Below are 15,507 nucleotides of genomic sequence, written 5' to 3' on the forward strand. Positions count from 1 at the left end.
TTTCTTTGTCGATGATTGAAAAACAAACATATTATTTTTTCATTTTATGTTCTTCCATAGCATGTTATGTTGGATAAGAAAAAGCATGTTAGTCTCGTAAAATTTAAAATTGACAAAATTGAACAAGTTGTTTATCCACACCTCTCCCCCTGGGATTAAAACTACTTTGTTTAGACATTTTCCCGCAAGTCGTCATATAAGGTAGTAATAACTGTAAAGCTTACAATAAAATATTAGGTAAAATGGCACTTGGAAAACAACTGCCGAAATAAATGTGAGTAAATTTCGGAGGTTAGGTGTGTTCGCGAGATGTGTTTATGTTCATTTAAGGCCAGCGGTTTCAAACCCTCACCAGCCGACATCTTCATTGAAGAATAAAACACAGCAAAATTTTGGCAATTATTTCGCCTGCTTGCTGCCGGTTTGGTATGTTATTTGTCCACAAAAAGCTTCCTTTTTAATTGGAGACTCTTTTCATCGCCACAAGTCAATGACGATGGGTACCCGCCTAGTTTTGCGGAGTTTACTCAACGAACTTTCATTAGTTCGGAAATGCTTTTCAACATCCAGTAACTGCAAGCTTCGTAGGGGTCGCTTGTATCAAAACGCCAGATGTTCTGCGAGCTTTTTTGGTTCATCAGCTGTGGAAAATCAACAATCTCATCAGGAAGAAAGAAGAGAAGAACGTTTTCGTAAACAACGGAGAAATATAGGGCTCATCATCGGATCATCTGTCGGCCTGATTAGTTCGCTGTATTTTTTATTCAGGAGACTCAATCAAGCTCGTGCCGAAGGGAAAAATCTTCCTATTGATTTTAAAACTGATAGAAACGTGGTTGAAACTCAAGACAAGGGAGAGGACGAGACAGAAGGTAAACGGAAGAAGGATAAACATGGATTTAAAGAGAGAAGGGTAATTAAAACCTTTTTGATTTTTTTAACATCTTCCCAGTACTGGTTTTACTGATGTTATCCTCGATCCAAATTTAACTTGTATGTGTTTAAAATGGTCATCGTATATTTTTACTATTCCTAAAAACAGTTAACAATGCATTACATTTTCGAAGGAGTAGTCGATTATTTGTACGCGCAGGCAATGTATCACATTTGGCTTTTTTTTTTTTGGTTGGAGGGTATGGGGAGGGTAGTTTTAAGTTTTATTTAAAACTGTGTAATAGGAAAACAATAATCATACCAGACTCCACTCGAATTTTTCCTCAAACATATGTTAAGGCACTTGTCAAACTTCAATCTAAAGCTGTCTTATCAGTGTAGACATGATTGCTATGTTTTCAGTAGAAGTGCACATATTGTAGCTAGTTTTTAGGAACTCAATGTAACAAAAGAACAAATAAACCACATTATTCTTAACATACCAGTAACATGAAATATGTGAAAAACAAAATGACAGGAGGTGACCCAGTTGGCTTTCAAATTACTAGTATGGTCCAAAAAGAGATGGTTAACAAAGAGGGTGACTGCATTCCAAGTCTCAATAGAAAAGTGTCATTCTGCATACTCTCCTGCGTGTGGAGGAGAATGGCATGTGCTTATTACACACCTTGATTAACTTTGATTGTTTAATGGGGGAACTTTGAATTTAAAAGTAAAAGGCTTATGAATCTAGAGAGCAGGGAAAGGTATGTGTTAAGTGGTGAAGTCTTTCCCTTGTTCCTCAGATTATTGAGTATGAAAATCGAATCAGACAATACAGCACTCCAGACAAGGTTTTCAGATACTTTGCAACACTAAAAGTTGTGCATATTGGTGAGGACAATGATGTGTTCATGACACCTGAGGATTTTGTGAGATCATTGACCCCAGGAAAAATACAACCTGCTGGTAAAGAAGGATTTTGTATTTCTTGATCTCTATTGTGTTGTGCTTTAAATTGTAGACACTAAGCAATTTGATTTGCAGAAATTGTGCCAAAAAACCTTTGCTTCATTCTTGGACTGGTTTAACTTTAAGGCATTAAATGAAAGCTATTAATGATAATTTCCCTGCATAACTTAAACTCAAACAAGTATTGTATTATTGAGTTAGTAGTACTTATTTTTCTCAAAGTAGCTTTTCCTATGCTTTAAGTAATTCTCAAATTATTCAGTTGATTTTTATTCCTTTGTCCCTTTATGTTTGAAATATTTTATTTTTACATATATCTATTTATTCATTCATATTACTTGTTTCAGGATTGGGACTTGATGAACATGAAAGATTTAATCCTGAGGTACATAATTGCCCCAGACAAGTGATAGCTGATTGTGTTATTGTATACATCCCAGCTTAACAATGTTGATCCATAGTTTTTTTTAATATTTAACAAAATTTCAACTTTTTCCATGTTCCATTTGTCTTCCTGTTCAACTGCCAGCCTACCTGACTATTTATCTGTCTGTCTCACAAACTGGCTCTCTGTCTACTTGCCCACTTTTCTTTCTTTCTGGTTTTCTAGTAACACTGCATTAATAGTTCATCTTATTACTGACTGAGTCATGTCTCACATTATCACCTAGAAAGCTTTTTATTGAATACTGTAATTTCTTTGAATAAGGGCCCATGCCTTTATAAGTACCCTTCCCTGAATAAGCACCCACCCTTTAGGCCATTTCTAAAACAAGCTTTCTCCTCAAATAGCCACCCCCCCCCCCTCTTCTCTCATTTTCTTAAACAATAGGGATGCGAGGAAAACCAGTTTTTATTGCCACTTAATTTATAACTTTGAAGCTTTGAATACAGCAGAATTAGTACAGGAGGATAGTTTCTTTTCCATTTTAGTTGTTTCTATCTCCATGTGCTTGCAGTGTTCCCTCGTGTATGTTATCTGTTCTTAATAAGTTCCTCTTCTGGTTAAGTGCCTTCCTTCTAATAAATGCCCCTCCCTTTAGCCAAAATTTTAATTAGGCCCTAGGTGCTTCTTTGAGGAAATGCAGTGTTTGATTTCCATCTTCATATGACAGAACAATATTATTTTATATAAAATTATAACCTTTTTGAGTTTCAACTATCCACCTTCTGCAACATTACTAATAGACAAATGAGGAGAATGCTAAGAAGAAGTAACAGATAAATCATATTTATTATACAATATCATAAATATATTTTTTAAAATTTACTCTTATATTTTATGGCTGAAGAGTCAGGAATTACACTCAGCCGGTCACTCATCTAGTGGGTACTAAAATCTATGCATGCATGTCTCCCTTCCCCCTTTTTTCATTGCTTCCCCCTTTTTTCATTGCTTCCCCCTTATTTCCTTCTCACAGTCACAAAAATGTGATTTTTTTGGCTTTGACTTTTCAGAAACACAAGTATAAAGGAGAGCTTTCTGAACACTTGGGCCAGGACAGTGTTTTCCTGAGGATGGGAGAACATGGGCTTATTTCGTTCTCTGACTATATTTTTCTTCTAACAGTGTTATCATGTATGTCTGTTTGCTATTGTATTGATAATGTAGAGAAAAGTTATGTTTTGGGAGTTTAGAGGGTTAAAGTGCCAATTCTTGGGTAGTCCTTGTTCCTCAGAAGTATACTTTTTTGACTGTTTCTTTTCTCAGTTCATCTTACACGTTCGCTGGAATTTTCTTTGGCTTTGTTTAAATTGATTGAAACTTTTGTTAGTTATGTACCAGTTTTATTGAAAGGCTAGTGTCATTTCTAAATAAGAGATGGTATTCTTTCTTTCTGTTTAGTACCTCCCAGAATGTTTGAAATTGCATTCCAAATGTTTGATTTAAATGGAGATGGGGAAGTTTCACCAGAGGAATTTGAAAAGGTAGGAGATTTGTGATGGTTTACTTTTTTGAGTCTTGGCTGTTTCCTTTATTATCATAATCATCATCTGCACAGTCATTAGAGACTTACAGCTTGATACTTACAGCAGAAATCAGTTGGAAAATGGGGAGATTGAACCTCTTGCCATCTGTTTTCAGCCCTTTGTACTTGATTTTGTTTCTTACAAATTTTATGCTGTTAACTTTTATGACTTTATCTGGAGCATACCTAGTGGAACAAAACTCACTCAAGGTAAAGAGGAATTCCCTCTTAGAGCTGTGAAAGAAGCAGAGATCCTCAGAGAGCTGAGAAACGTTAAATGGAAGAAAGCCACTGGCTTAGGTAACCTCCCCTCTGGATTGCTTAAAGATGCAGCAGAAGTCATAACAAAGCCTTTGACTTTTATTATCAACTTATCTCTTGCAACTGAAGTTGTCCCTACCAAATGGAAAGTGACCAAGGTGATTTGTCTCTTCAAGACTGGTGCTTTGGCAGAAATAGACAACTACAGACGGATATCAATTCTCCCTACTTTGTTAAAGGTTTTGGTGAGAAGGGTGTATAATCAGTTAATGAAGCAGCTTGAATGCAATGGCCATTTCTCCGAAGATCAGTTTGGCTATAGGTCTTATCGCTCAACTGAATTGGCAGTAACTCTCTTTACAGACTTAATCTAGAAAGAAGTGGATGGCAGTAAAGCAACAGGAGCAGTGTTCATTGACTTGTCTAAAGCATCAATACACCATCAGCCATTTGGTCTTGTTAGAAAAACTGTCTCGCTATGGCATACAGGACAATGAACTGAAATGGTTTACTGATTGTTTGTTCCTTTGGAAGCAGGGAGCAATTTAAGGGAGTGCTGTCTGAACCTAATCCTGTTTTCACAGGTGTACCCAAGGGAGTATTATTGGGCTGCTATTGTTTTTTAATTCATTTTAATTTAGTAATGCTGTTTGGAACAGCAGAAAAGATTAAAGGGATTTGATGGCAAAGAACTGAACCTCCTAGTAAATGGATATCATATCAACATGGCAACAAGTTACAAGTACCTCTGTGTGCATCTGGACCAACACTTAATCTTGATATGCACTTTTACAAAACATACTAGAAATCAGCAAGAAGAGTGAACCTATTATGGTGAATCTGTTCTAACATTGACACCTTTATCCCTGAACAAATCTACAGAACAATAATAATGCCCATTTTCACTTACTGTGGCCAATGCATGTTTGGTTAGTCAGAGAAACACAGGTGCCAAATCAGAAACCTGGAACAACGAAGTCACAGGACTATTCTGCCAAGTTCCAAATTTTAAAAGTACAAACTCTGCCTACCCTTGGTTTAAAACATTTTGAAGAAAAAGGCTAGCTTATTTGTTTTTGACTGCCTACAAGACAATATTTGTACTCCTTTTAAGGATTATTTTAAGTTTTCAACAGGGTAAGATGTTTTTACCAGGCTGTTTAAGGGATTAATCTGCTACATAAACTCCAATCTGCCTCATCTGCTCCTTATTGCATGATCTTTTTCCACAAGGAAAAAGGAAGTGATGTATTAAGTCTTAATATGATTAGAGTTCAGACTTAATACTTTGCCCAGTTTATCAAAATTGACTTATCCAATTTCAAAGGAATTAAATGGCACTGAAACCTTTACTTGCACCTCTTTGCATACTATACATTCATTTGGTTTGAGACACTTCAATAAAGATATTCTTTCTGTTTAATTTTCAGGTTCAGAATATCCTTTTTAGCATGACTCAAACTGGGATGCGGCATCGTGATCATGTAGTGACAGGCAGTGTTCTATCTGCTCATGTGAACAGTGGTATCAAAGAATACTTCTTTGGAAAAGATTTGAAGAAGAGGCTAACTGTGCAAAGATTTATAGAGTTTCAAAAGAATTTACAACAAGAAGTCATGTATCTAGAGGTAAAAGTGTTATTTTCCTCAGGACAAGTTGTATGTTAAGTGGAAAATGTGTTTGCTATACATTGCTGGGGCCTGGGAGTAAGTCATGTGACATATGGTGGGCAAACCTCTATTTTGGGGCAGTCAGCTTGGCAAAGTTATTAGTTCTGCTAAATAAATTTTTTCAAACTTTTCTTATTATTGAAATCATTCTTGATCATACCTGACTGTGTACATTTGACTTTTACTTTGCAGTTCAATTCCTATGACCCTGAGAATGGCTGCATTAAAGAATGGGAGTTTGCAGACATGCTTCTTACTTACTCTAGTTTCCATGAAAAGAAGAAGGTGAAAATTCTGAGGAAAGTAAAGAAATATTTTAAAGAAAATCCTCAGGTAAGGTCTGGAAAGGAAAATACTTATTAAGCTCACATGCCTCTGGTAATTGTTTTTTCTTTTCTTCCTTTTTTTTTAACCAGGGAATAACATTCAAAGATTACTTGGCATTCTTCAGCTTCATGAGAAACATTTCTGAAGCAGATATGGCTTTGAGTTTTCATAATGCAGCAGGCAAAGCTATTGATCCAGGTTTGTTTAGAGCTCATTACTTGTGAGTTTGATTTGTGATGAAAGAGATAAAACAGTTGGATACTTAATGAGAAAGATCACCAGTTTGAATTGTAATTGGTAACATTAATCCTTTTTTCCAACACTTGTAGCTACATGGAATGAGACATATTAAATATATTAGCTAATCAGGCTTTTCAAAGTACAAGCATTTTGACCTCACAGTCCATAAGAACTAGTTCTCTCACATTTGCTCTCAGTGAAATAAAGGGGCAGGCATCATAGGGCAGTTAATGTTATTTTCCTCTTTTTCCAGCAACATTCAAGCAAGTTGCGAAGACAGTGACAGATGTTAATTTGAGTGATAATGTGGTTGATGTTGTATACAAGATGTTTGATGAAAATGGTAAATAGCATTACAACAGAATCAATAGTCTTAATATTCATTTCAGTTATTGAATGATGTTAATTTAAAAAAAAGAAAAACAAACAAACAAAAACAAAGAAACAGCACATCTAAGTACCATCCATTTATGGTACCATGGATCCTTTCTTGCTATTGGTTACCACACCTTTCTTTTGACTGAACCTCCTTATTCAAGACTCTTTTTTCCCTGTATGTTCCACTGTATTCAATTTTAATAATACAATATGTTGCCCAAAACTGAACATTACTCCAGTTGACAGAGAGTTAATCAAACCTTTTGCCTTACATGTGAGTATTCTCATACAGTTATTGACAAATGAAACAGGACAAAGAAAACTCCTGAATTGCAGCAATTTCTTTGCAAAATATGCAAGTTTGAAATGATTCAAATGTTAATTAGACCCCTTAATCCCTTCAAGTGACTTGCATCCAATTACTCCTCACTGTATCACTATTGAATAAGAAACTAAGGTCACAACAATCAAAGAAATAATCCTCAACCTGAGAATTCTTTTATTGTTAAGGAATTTCTCCAACTCAGTGATAGGAAATGTAAAGGGAACACTATAGAGAATGTGCATACTGATGTTAAGGCATAAGTTCATGTGATTGAACTTGTTACTCAAGGCAAAGATGTCTAAGATTAAATCTTCTGGTGGCAAATTTTGTCAAAGTGAGTTTATTGAGAGGATCATTTCCCTTCTTTTTGTCCAATTTCAGATGATGGAGTTCTTAGTCACAGAGAATTTATTGTTGTGATGAAGAATCAACTTGTCAGAGGATTAGAAAATGTGAGAAAGATGGAATGTAGCCACTAGTAATTACAATATTATTATCATACTCCTTTTAACTGAATAATTTTTTCCCTTTTAGGACAACAGAACTTACATCCATGTTGTCCTTTAATTTTTCCTTTCAATGACACATTAGAATAATTGTAAATTTACAGAACTTTTTACATTTTTGACTACTGTGCCACATGGTAGCCCTTCTTTCATTGTTTTTGTTCAGGCAACAAATAAGCCCATGGAATATAAGCAATTGAAAGTAACCTCTGCAAGTCTCAGAAAACCATGAAGACTTTGGCTTGATTATGACTAGGTAGAGAGAATGCCTTCATTGTAAGTGCTGCAAGATGCACATTTGGGCAGGAGTCTGGCTCCACATTATCACTGCTAGACTCTTTGCAGACCTCTCACCAGCTTTTGCTGCTCAATGCCTCATACTTTTCTGTAGGCAAAGAAACACTCATGATCAAGCACTATTAATGAGGGCCTGCTTTCAGGCTAGATTCTGACAGGGCAATTGTGTAAAGATCGTTAAAAATTAATTTTAGGGAACATAGGTAAGCACCAAAACCATTAAGTAACTACTGTTATCTCATACCTGACTGGCTTTTTCCTTGCAGCCTAGAAACGTTTCAGAAATATTCCTGGTGTTAACAGTTTTCTGAGTTTCATATTAAACTAAAGTTAACTTGCTAAAAGTTTCACAAACAATCTGATAAAGCAAAAAAAACAAGCAGATAAAGGGTGTAGATATAGACCTCTCTTGTAAATGGTTGGCCAAATTGCTATTCTTCTGTTATCATGTACACCAGCTTCACTAGCTTTTCTGGCCTCTACAACATATAAAAATTAAAACAAAATAATCGACAATCAAGAGTGTGGCCAAGAAGGCTTATTTTTGTGCACATCAAAGAATAATAATCATGCTGGTCATCATGAACGAGTTCAATACAATATGTGAAATTTTGGAACAACTTCTTGTTGAGGCTAATGCTGTCTCTTTGCTTTTGATTTTCAGCCAAAGGATACAGGTTTTAGTAGACTGATGCAGGCCATTTGGCACTGTGGAAAACACTTTGCATATACCACTCTGCATGGTAAGAAACAATCTGCTGAGGACTAGATGATAATCATGTTGAACTCAAAGATCAGAATGAACACAGTGCCAGGAAAATTGATTTGTTGCTTGTCAGTGTAGAGTAAATTACAAATTTATGAAAGGATTTAATGGAAGGAGCGAGGTCCATGTACTAGCTTGCAACAATAGTGTACATTAGCTGTCATCTTCAAATGTTCATAAACAGTTGTCTTCGGAGAACTGACTGAATGTGATCAGTGGGTATGAAAAATGCAAATGATTGTGAATTCCAAGTATTGACCATTATGGCTAGTAACTTGCACATGGCACTGGAAATTTGCCTGTTTGTTTCATGTACAAATGTAACTGTGAAATTGTTTGTCAGTCAGAAAAAGATGTGAATTTGAGCAAACTTTACAAAAAAGTACAAATTTTGTATTTAGTGTAGTTCTTTGATTGTACATTGACTTGAATTAACTTGAAATAGCTTGTGGGTTTCAGGAAAGAGTGAATTGTTTGTAAATCAGAAAAATGTGTGAATTTAAATAAACTTTGCAAAAAAGTACAAATTTTGTATTTAGTGAATTTCTCTGATTGTACAATTACTTGAATTAACTTGAAATAGCTTGTGGGTTTCAGGAAAAAACCCCTCCTAAAACATGGATTTTTTAAGATTTGATAAGTAAGAATAATGGCGTTATCAAAAAAACATTGTAACATGCATTGAGGTGCTTGATATCAATAATGTTGAAGACACACTATTTATAATGGTTGGGGTGCAGTGAGGTTTTAAACAATATAACCTGGAGTTTGGTTTCAAGTTCAAATGACACAAGCTTTCTATGTAGTTCTACATAGCTGTGATACAAACTGATCTGAATGTCTTTGAAAACTGATTACATTCATGAGATTTGTTAAGATTTTGTTTCAGAAGGGAAAGATGAGACACTTTGAAAATCACATCAGTTGATTTCCAGTAAATAAAACACTAGGAAAACAAGAATGTGTATAAATATGTAAGCAAAATTTTCCAACAGAGTAATATTGGACTGCCTAGTGAACAGTTCCACAAGTAGCACAAAGCCAATCATTTCTGAACAATCTTCATGAGGGAAAACCTACAATACAAATGTCAAGCAAAGAGCTGAAATTGAAAGTTAATGGAATATTTTAATCCCTCAACAACTTCACCTGGCTAAAAAACTTTAACAAATGATGCATAGAATTGAAAGTTGGCAGTAACCAGTAAAAAAAATCACACAAATGTAAGAATTGTAAATGAAAACAACTTCTTGCTAATCAAGAAAGCTACAGAGTTACCCTAAACTGCCCTTTACTATTCACATAAAAGGAGCCTTGAAAGCAGAACAGCCACAGGATGAAATTTAACTATGACACCTTCACTCTTGCTGCTTGACAGTTCTGTGTATTCTGTCTCACAATTTAAGAGAATAACTGAGAAAGTACACTGTTAAAATGCTTACTTTAAGGACAAGAATCAGATTCTACTACATTCATAACTCAAAGACCTCTTCCTGTACTATCACATGCTTCAACAAAGTTCCAGTGTCCCCTGTGTACAAATATATGTACACTTCATTAAATTGTAAAGAGCTTGTTTCATTGTGGTCTGTTCCAAATACTGGTACTGTGTTCTGTGCAAATTAAGCTGTAGTTACACTTTCTTGATAAGCAGTCTAAGAGCTCGCAGCTGCTGGGGCTGGTGGACGAGTACCTCCTTCCCCACTTTTCCCTGCACCCAGACGATGAGGATCCTGAGATGGATAGTGTATTGGTGGAGGACCAGGTGGAAGGAGTGGCAAACTATGTCTAGGAGGAGGAGGCATGTGAGGTGGGGGTGGTGCCCCATAAAAAGGTATGGGAGGTGGTCTGAATGGTGGATGACCAAATGGAGGAGGGGGTGGGTAGCCACCTGGTGGTGGGGGTAAAGGGTGCCCCATTGGAGGAGGAGGAGGCATACCTGGAAGCCCCCCAGGAGGAGGAGGTAAGGTGGGTGGTATAGCAGAGAGGGGACCTGCTGGTGGTGCTGAGGATGGAGGGAGGTTGAAAAAGTTTGCTTGGCTTTTGTCATCTGCAGGAGGTGGTGGAAGAGCTGAAAAAGAAAATGAAGAAAACAGATCAGGAGGGAGGAAATTTCCTTAATCTAACCTTTACACTCCTGGGAGCAACCAAAGAGGAATTTCTCCTTACCATATCCGAACACTTATTGTAAAAAGGTGATGAAAAGGAAGATTTCTATCAAACAGGAGATATTGTGTGATTCCACCAAAAAATTCTTCAAGCTTAAGTTACAAGAAAAGTAGGGTAAAGAGTGCTGAGTGTTAATTTTCAGACCTTAGCAGTCAAAGGGCTCAAAGTTGAACACAAGCAGTTGCATTGCTATTCAAGGAGTTAAAGGGTGAAGAAAAGGCTAAACAAAATCTTGAAAATCTCCTACACACACATAATAAAGAGGATGACACAATACCAACCTCCAGGCAATCCTGGCACTGGGGCTAGAGAAGAGCCTCCTTGTTTTCCAGGGGCAGGTTGCTGTCCTTGTGACTTGCCCCACATGATTTTCAGTCGCCGTCCTTTAAGGATAAGTTTATTAAAAGAGCGTTCTGCTGCTGTTTCTGCAGATGCTCGTGCAGTGAAACAGACAAATGCACAATTCTGTCTTGGAACCATTGTTATGGATCGAAGCTCACCAAACTGGTAAAAGTAGTCCCTGAAATAGTATTCATATTTAACACATCAATAATCTACAGAACTCTCTGGCTATGTTAAGCACCCATACTTTGATTTGAAGTATGTTATTCTGGTTTCCATAGTGTAGAACAACTATTCCTGTGAAGTTCTATCATTTCTGGATGGAATGCTAGTAGACCAAACATTTTTCCTAATGTAACAGTAACACCTGTTGTGTTATGGTTATGTGTTCATTCTACAGTTTAACTCTCAATCTGAAACAGGTGTGAACTCAACCAACTTACTCACCTTAAATCACTCTCCTCTACCTTTCCCTCTAATCCTCCTACATACAGAGTAGTGATGGACTTGTCAGAAGGAGGCTCAAGGGATGGCATTGAAGATGCCTGTTTGAGTAACCGAGTTGCTACTGGATCACTCATTCCATAGTATCTATCCTTTATATTTTGATCAGCTAAAGGGTCATTGGGGTCTGTGGGCATGTCATGCCTGAAATAAGAAAAGAGAGATGTAATAACTAGCTATATATATATATATATATATATATATATATATATATAAATCTTGGTTATAATCTATGCCTGCAGTATAGTGCTTGATGTGATTGCAGAGCATGGTATATCTGAAGGTTGAACTAATCAATAAGACAACTTTTTCTGACTGTGAGTTTCTCACTTATGCGATCTGCATCATCAGACAGATGATCAAATATGTACATATAATCATATATATACACATACACCCATTTTTATAAAAAACATTGCATCATTGAAAATATTAATTAAATAAATATATCTTTTGTTTTCTTGTCAAAAATTGTCTCTGATGAGAAAGCAAAAGATATATATATTTCATGTATATTTACAAATTGCAATGATTTTGAAAACAGGTATACATAAAGAGGGTACATTACAATGTGGTTGGGTGGTCTGTATGTCTCAGAGACTCTGTCAGTTATAAAGTTGAACATTATGATGTGGTTAGTGTTCAAGCAACATAGATAGAGGCAGTTCCAAAGGGAACACTAAAGAAAAGTTGGAGGTGAATGTAACATCACAACTTTATCAAGATCTCAATAGTAGCAGTACCTGTATGGACATTCATCTCCACGCTTACACTCCCCCTTCACCCAGAAGGAACAGATGTGAGGTCTGTTCCTTTTGTAATAGGGTGTAGTCCTGGCCAGTTTCAATAGCAAGTCACTAGGTGCATTGGCTTTACCAAGTGTTCCACCAGGTGTGGTGCCATCTGAATTTGCTAACTTAAGATGAATCAACATAACTTTATCACTATGATTCTATGTGAAAGATTCAAATTTTATCTTTGTTCACTGTTTATGAACAAGAAGAATAAGATGTCATTTTCCTCAAATTCCTTATTACAGTTCAACAAGTTCAGGTGTTCCCCACTAATACATTTAATTTTGTTTTTCCAACAATATTAATTCAAACTTAATCATGTTTACACTATAAGAACTGACTATACTTGTACCAAAATTACAAGCATAAACTCACTTTTCCCAAATTTAACACAATGTTGTTGTAAGTTGTACATTTCTGCATTGCATTAACAGGGAAATCATTGCCAAGCTGGAAAAATTAGCAAGTAAATAAAAGATCTCAATAATTATAGCTACATACCTCTTTCTCTACATTCTGAGTGTAGTACTCTTTATTAACATCAGATTTTGGAACATCATCTTTCATACCAAGGGCATGGTCCCTGACTTGTACTGGCAAACCTGGTGTGACATGGATTAGAAGGGAAAAAACTGTTGCAAAAATTGATGCCTCAATTTAAAAATTTGAAAATTACATTTCAGTCATATTTCTTTGTTTAGTCTAAATAAAAATGAAACATTGAATTGACAAGCAGCACAGTGAACAAAAGAGTACTTGCAAGTCAAACTCTGTTGTGCAATTGCTGGCTATGTCACATTATGATTAGGAAAGACAATTGCTAATGGCCTCTCAAGCTCTTACAGAACTTCAATAAATGGAACTCTTTGACATATTGGTTCCTTTATGGGCTTTACATCCTTTGCACAGATATAACATTCATAAACTCTAACTCTCTCTTTATGATCAAACAGTACATTTCACCTGTGATTTTATCCCAAGACATCACAAAACTGTAGGATTTCTTTACCCTCGTTGTCAGCAGTTTTTAAAGTACAAAAGCTTGAGTCAATTGGTGAAGCACTATTTCCTATGTACAGCTGCAATGAACACTTTCCTTTGTAACAAAACTCACCATATTCAAGATCAAGTAAGCATGTTTGACAAACATTCTTTAGCTTTGAACATGTCTGACAGACTTCTGTCTTTTTAAACCTCATTCGTGCTCCAGGACACCAACGAAAAACTGTGAATGGTCGGGCACATATCTGAACAAACAAACAACAAAGTATTGTAGAGGTTAAACTAATAAAGGCACTGAGCTCATACACTGTTTGAAACTGCAAAAATACATTGTTATCCTTTTTTTAACCCTATAACTACAAGAGGTGATTGACAAATAACATCTCCTTATAATATCCAATTGCATACATTATCCAGGAAAGACCATGAAACAGGTAATTAGAATACTCAAACTTAACTGGTAGAAGTTTTCATCTTGATCTAACACCAAGGAAATGTGTAGCAGTAAGAGGGGAGAATTGACAATCAGATCTTAGGAGTTAATGGTCAAAACATTTGAAATAATAAAAATCCTCTCTGACCAAAGAATTTAAGTTCTGTCTATACTCAATCAATTCAACCCACCTTACATTCTCTGCCATATGTTTCCCTTGTCTGTGAATAATAGCAAGAAGAAGATATTGAACTCAAATGAATTATTTTTCACTGTCTAGGTAATGAAGTACTGAGCGGGTCAATCAATGAAAAAAAAGCTTAAAAGTAGAGTAAAATGATTAAAATATTTTATTGTCAGAAAATCAGGATCTCTCCATTTTCTACTGATTTAGCTGCAACAGCTATGATTAGGTGGAAACTGTACAGTTGAAACAAAAGCAGAAGTGGAGGAACCAGCCATTATAATACCAATATGGCATTCCTCAAACATTGTGGGTGCGTACCACTCAAACAACCTAATCTACTTTTCACAAGATCACAAGTCATGGTCATACGCCCCATCAGATACAATCTGCTCCCAGTTATGTCCCTTTGATTTTCCCTCGATCACAACATTGTCGCCCTGATTACAAATTCAACAGTCCTTATGAAAACATTAAATCTTATATCCCAAAAACAGGATAATGATACTTAACCATTCGCACATAAGGATTATCGCCAAGACATGTTTGACAAAGAATGGGAAACTCCTGAAATGACATGGCATTTAGGATACGTTAGTAAAGATGCTACTCGAGCAATTGCCAAGATAACATGATCTGGGAAGGAACTTTCGAAAACATTATTTGTGACTGATAAGTACGAGGTGATAAGACGATTAATAAAATTTATGTAGGAGAATAAAGTAGACTTGATCGGGTAGAGGGACTAGGGTAAAATAGTGAAGAAATAAGTTCACATATAATGCATAAACTTATGGCAGCGTGAAAGCACGTGAATTAATGATCAGCACACTTGACCGCAGAAGCCACCAGAAAACATCTAGGTATCAAAGCCTATAGCAGCTATTATCTAGATACTTCACAACTAAATTACATAAGACGAACAACAAAGTTACTTGCCGCGTTTTCCCAATTCTGACGATTGTATGTGTTCGCACCTTTCGAGGTCGCCATGTTGAAACATTCTACAGTATTGCGGGCTCAAAATTAGAGTTGCTCTCGGTGTCGCTACTATCTTGGGTGTAACTGTCATAGAGTGGCTCCCAAACAGAACAGAGACATTCAAAAAACCGGTCATTTATAGATGTACATTTTCATACTCAAAGCGGAATTTTGACGTTAACCCTTGGATTGGCTGTGGCTAAAAATGCATAGGTACAAAAAAAAGTTCCGAACGCTTCTAGTAAGAGGGACTCGGAAGTCGAACCTTCATGACTTCTCATGTTTTATTTGGGATGCTGCATCAGATCATTGAGCCAAGACGTTCGTCTTCTACATTGTGCGTACTTCTACGATTTCAGCGGGTGTGATGTGTCTGCGTATAAATTACTCTTTACTGCGCAGAAACGTTAGAACTCAAAGGAAAGACTTTATCTTTTGTATGTCACGCAACACTGTGACTGCTTGCGTTGCGAGGCAAACCGTAAATGACACCACATTGAAATAAAAATTATA

At 36.2% G+C, this 15,507-nt stretch overlaps 2 protein-coding genes across 2 annotated transcripts; one reads left to right on the plus strand and one right to left on the minus strand.

Moving 5' to 3' along the window:
- Window positions 1-251: 251 nt before the first annotated feature.
- Window positions 252-9,127, plus strand: LOC131769646 (calcium uptake protein 1, mitochondrial-like). The gene is made up of 11 exons (XM_059085386.2): window positions 252-913; window positions 1,680-1,842; window positions 2,193-2,230; window positions 3,304-3,424; window positions 3,692-3,774; window positions 5,507-5,704; window positions 5,939-6,079; window positions 6,163-6,271; window positions 6,567-6,656; window positions 7,398-7,468; window positions 8,484-9,127. The coding sequence occupies exons 1-11, from the start codon at window positions 491-493 to the stop codon at window positions 8,586-8,588; spliced, it is 1,542 nt and encodes a 513-aa protein (XP_058941369.2). The 5' UTR covers window positions 252-490; the 3' UTR covers window positions 8,589-9,127.
- Window positions 9,128-9,688: 561 nt separating this feature from the next.
- LOC131769647 (pre-mRNA-splicing factor RBM22-like) lies at window positions 9,689-15,043 on the minus strand. Its single transcript, XM_059085387.2, has 9 exons — window positions 14,953-15,043; window positions 14,527-14,580; window positions 14,021-14,050; window positions 13,509-13,641; window positions 12,896-12,996; window positions 12,344-12,516; window positions 11,544-11,744; window positions 11,036-11,274; window positions 9,689-10,656 (listed from the first exon to the last, which is right to left on the minus strand). Exons 1-9 carry the CDS (start codon window positions 15,004-15,006, stop codon window positions 10,241-10,243), a joined length of 1,401 nt encoding a protein of 466 aa, XP_058941370.2. The 5' UTR covers window positions 15,007-15,043; the 3' UTR covers window positions 9,689-10,240.
- Between the last annotated feature and the right edge of the window lie 464 nt (window positions 15,044-15,507).

The sequence above is a fragment of the Pocillopora verrucosa genome, chromosome 3, assembly GCF_036669915.1.
Source record: "Pocillopora verrucosa isolate sample1 chromosome 3, ASM3666991v2, whole genome shotgun sequence".
Taxonomy (NCBI): Eukaryota; Metazoa; Cnidaria; class Anthozoa; order Scleractinia; family Pocilloporidae; genus Pocillopora; species Pocillopora verrucosa.

Coding starts and splice junctions, on each gene's coding strand:
- LOC131769646 (XM_059085386.2), top strand. CDS start 491: ATGACGATGGGTACCCGCCTAGTTTTGCGGAGTTTACTCAACGAACTT. Junction 1,843..2,192: donor AGGAAAAATACAACCTGCTG/GTAAAGAAGGAT, acceptor TACTTGTTTCAG/GATTGGGACTTGATGAACAT. Junction 3,425..3,691: donor TCTTCTAACAGTGTTATCAT/GTATGTCTGTTT, acceptor CTTTCTGTTTAG/TACCTCCCAGAATGTTTGAA.
- LOC131769647 (XM_059085387.2), bottom strand. CDS start 15,006: ATGGCGACCTCGAAAGGTGCGAACACATACAATCGTCAGAATTGGGAA. Junction 12,997..13,508: donor CTTACTTGATCTTGAATATG/GTGAGTTTTGTT, acceptor ATGTCACACCAG/GTTTGCCAGTACAAGTCAGG. Junction 11,745..12,343: donor GGAGATGAATGTCCATACAG/GTACTGCTACTA, acceptor TTCTTATTTCAG/GCATGACATGCCCACAGACC.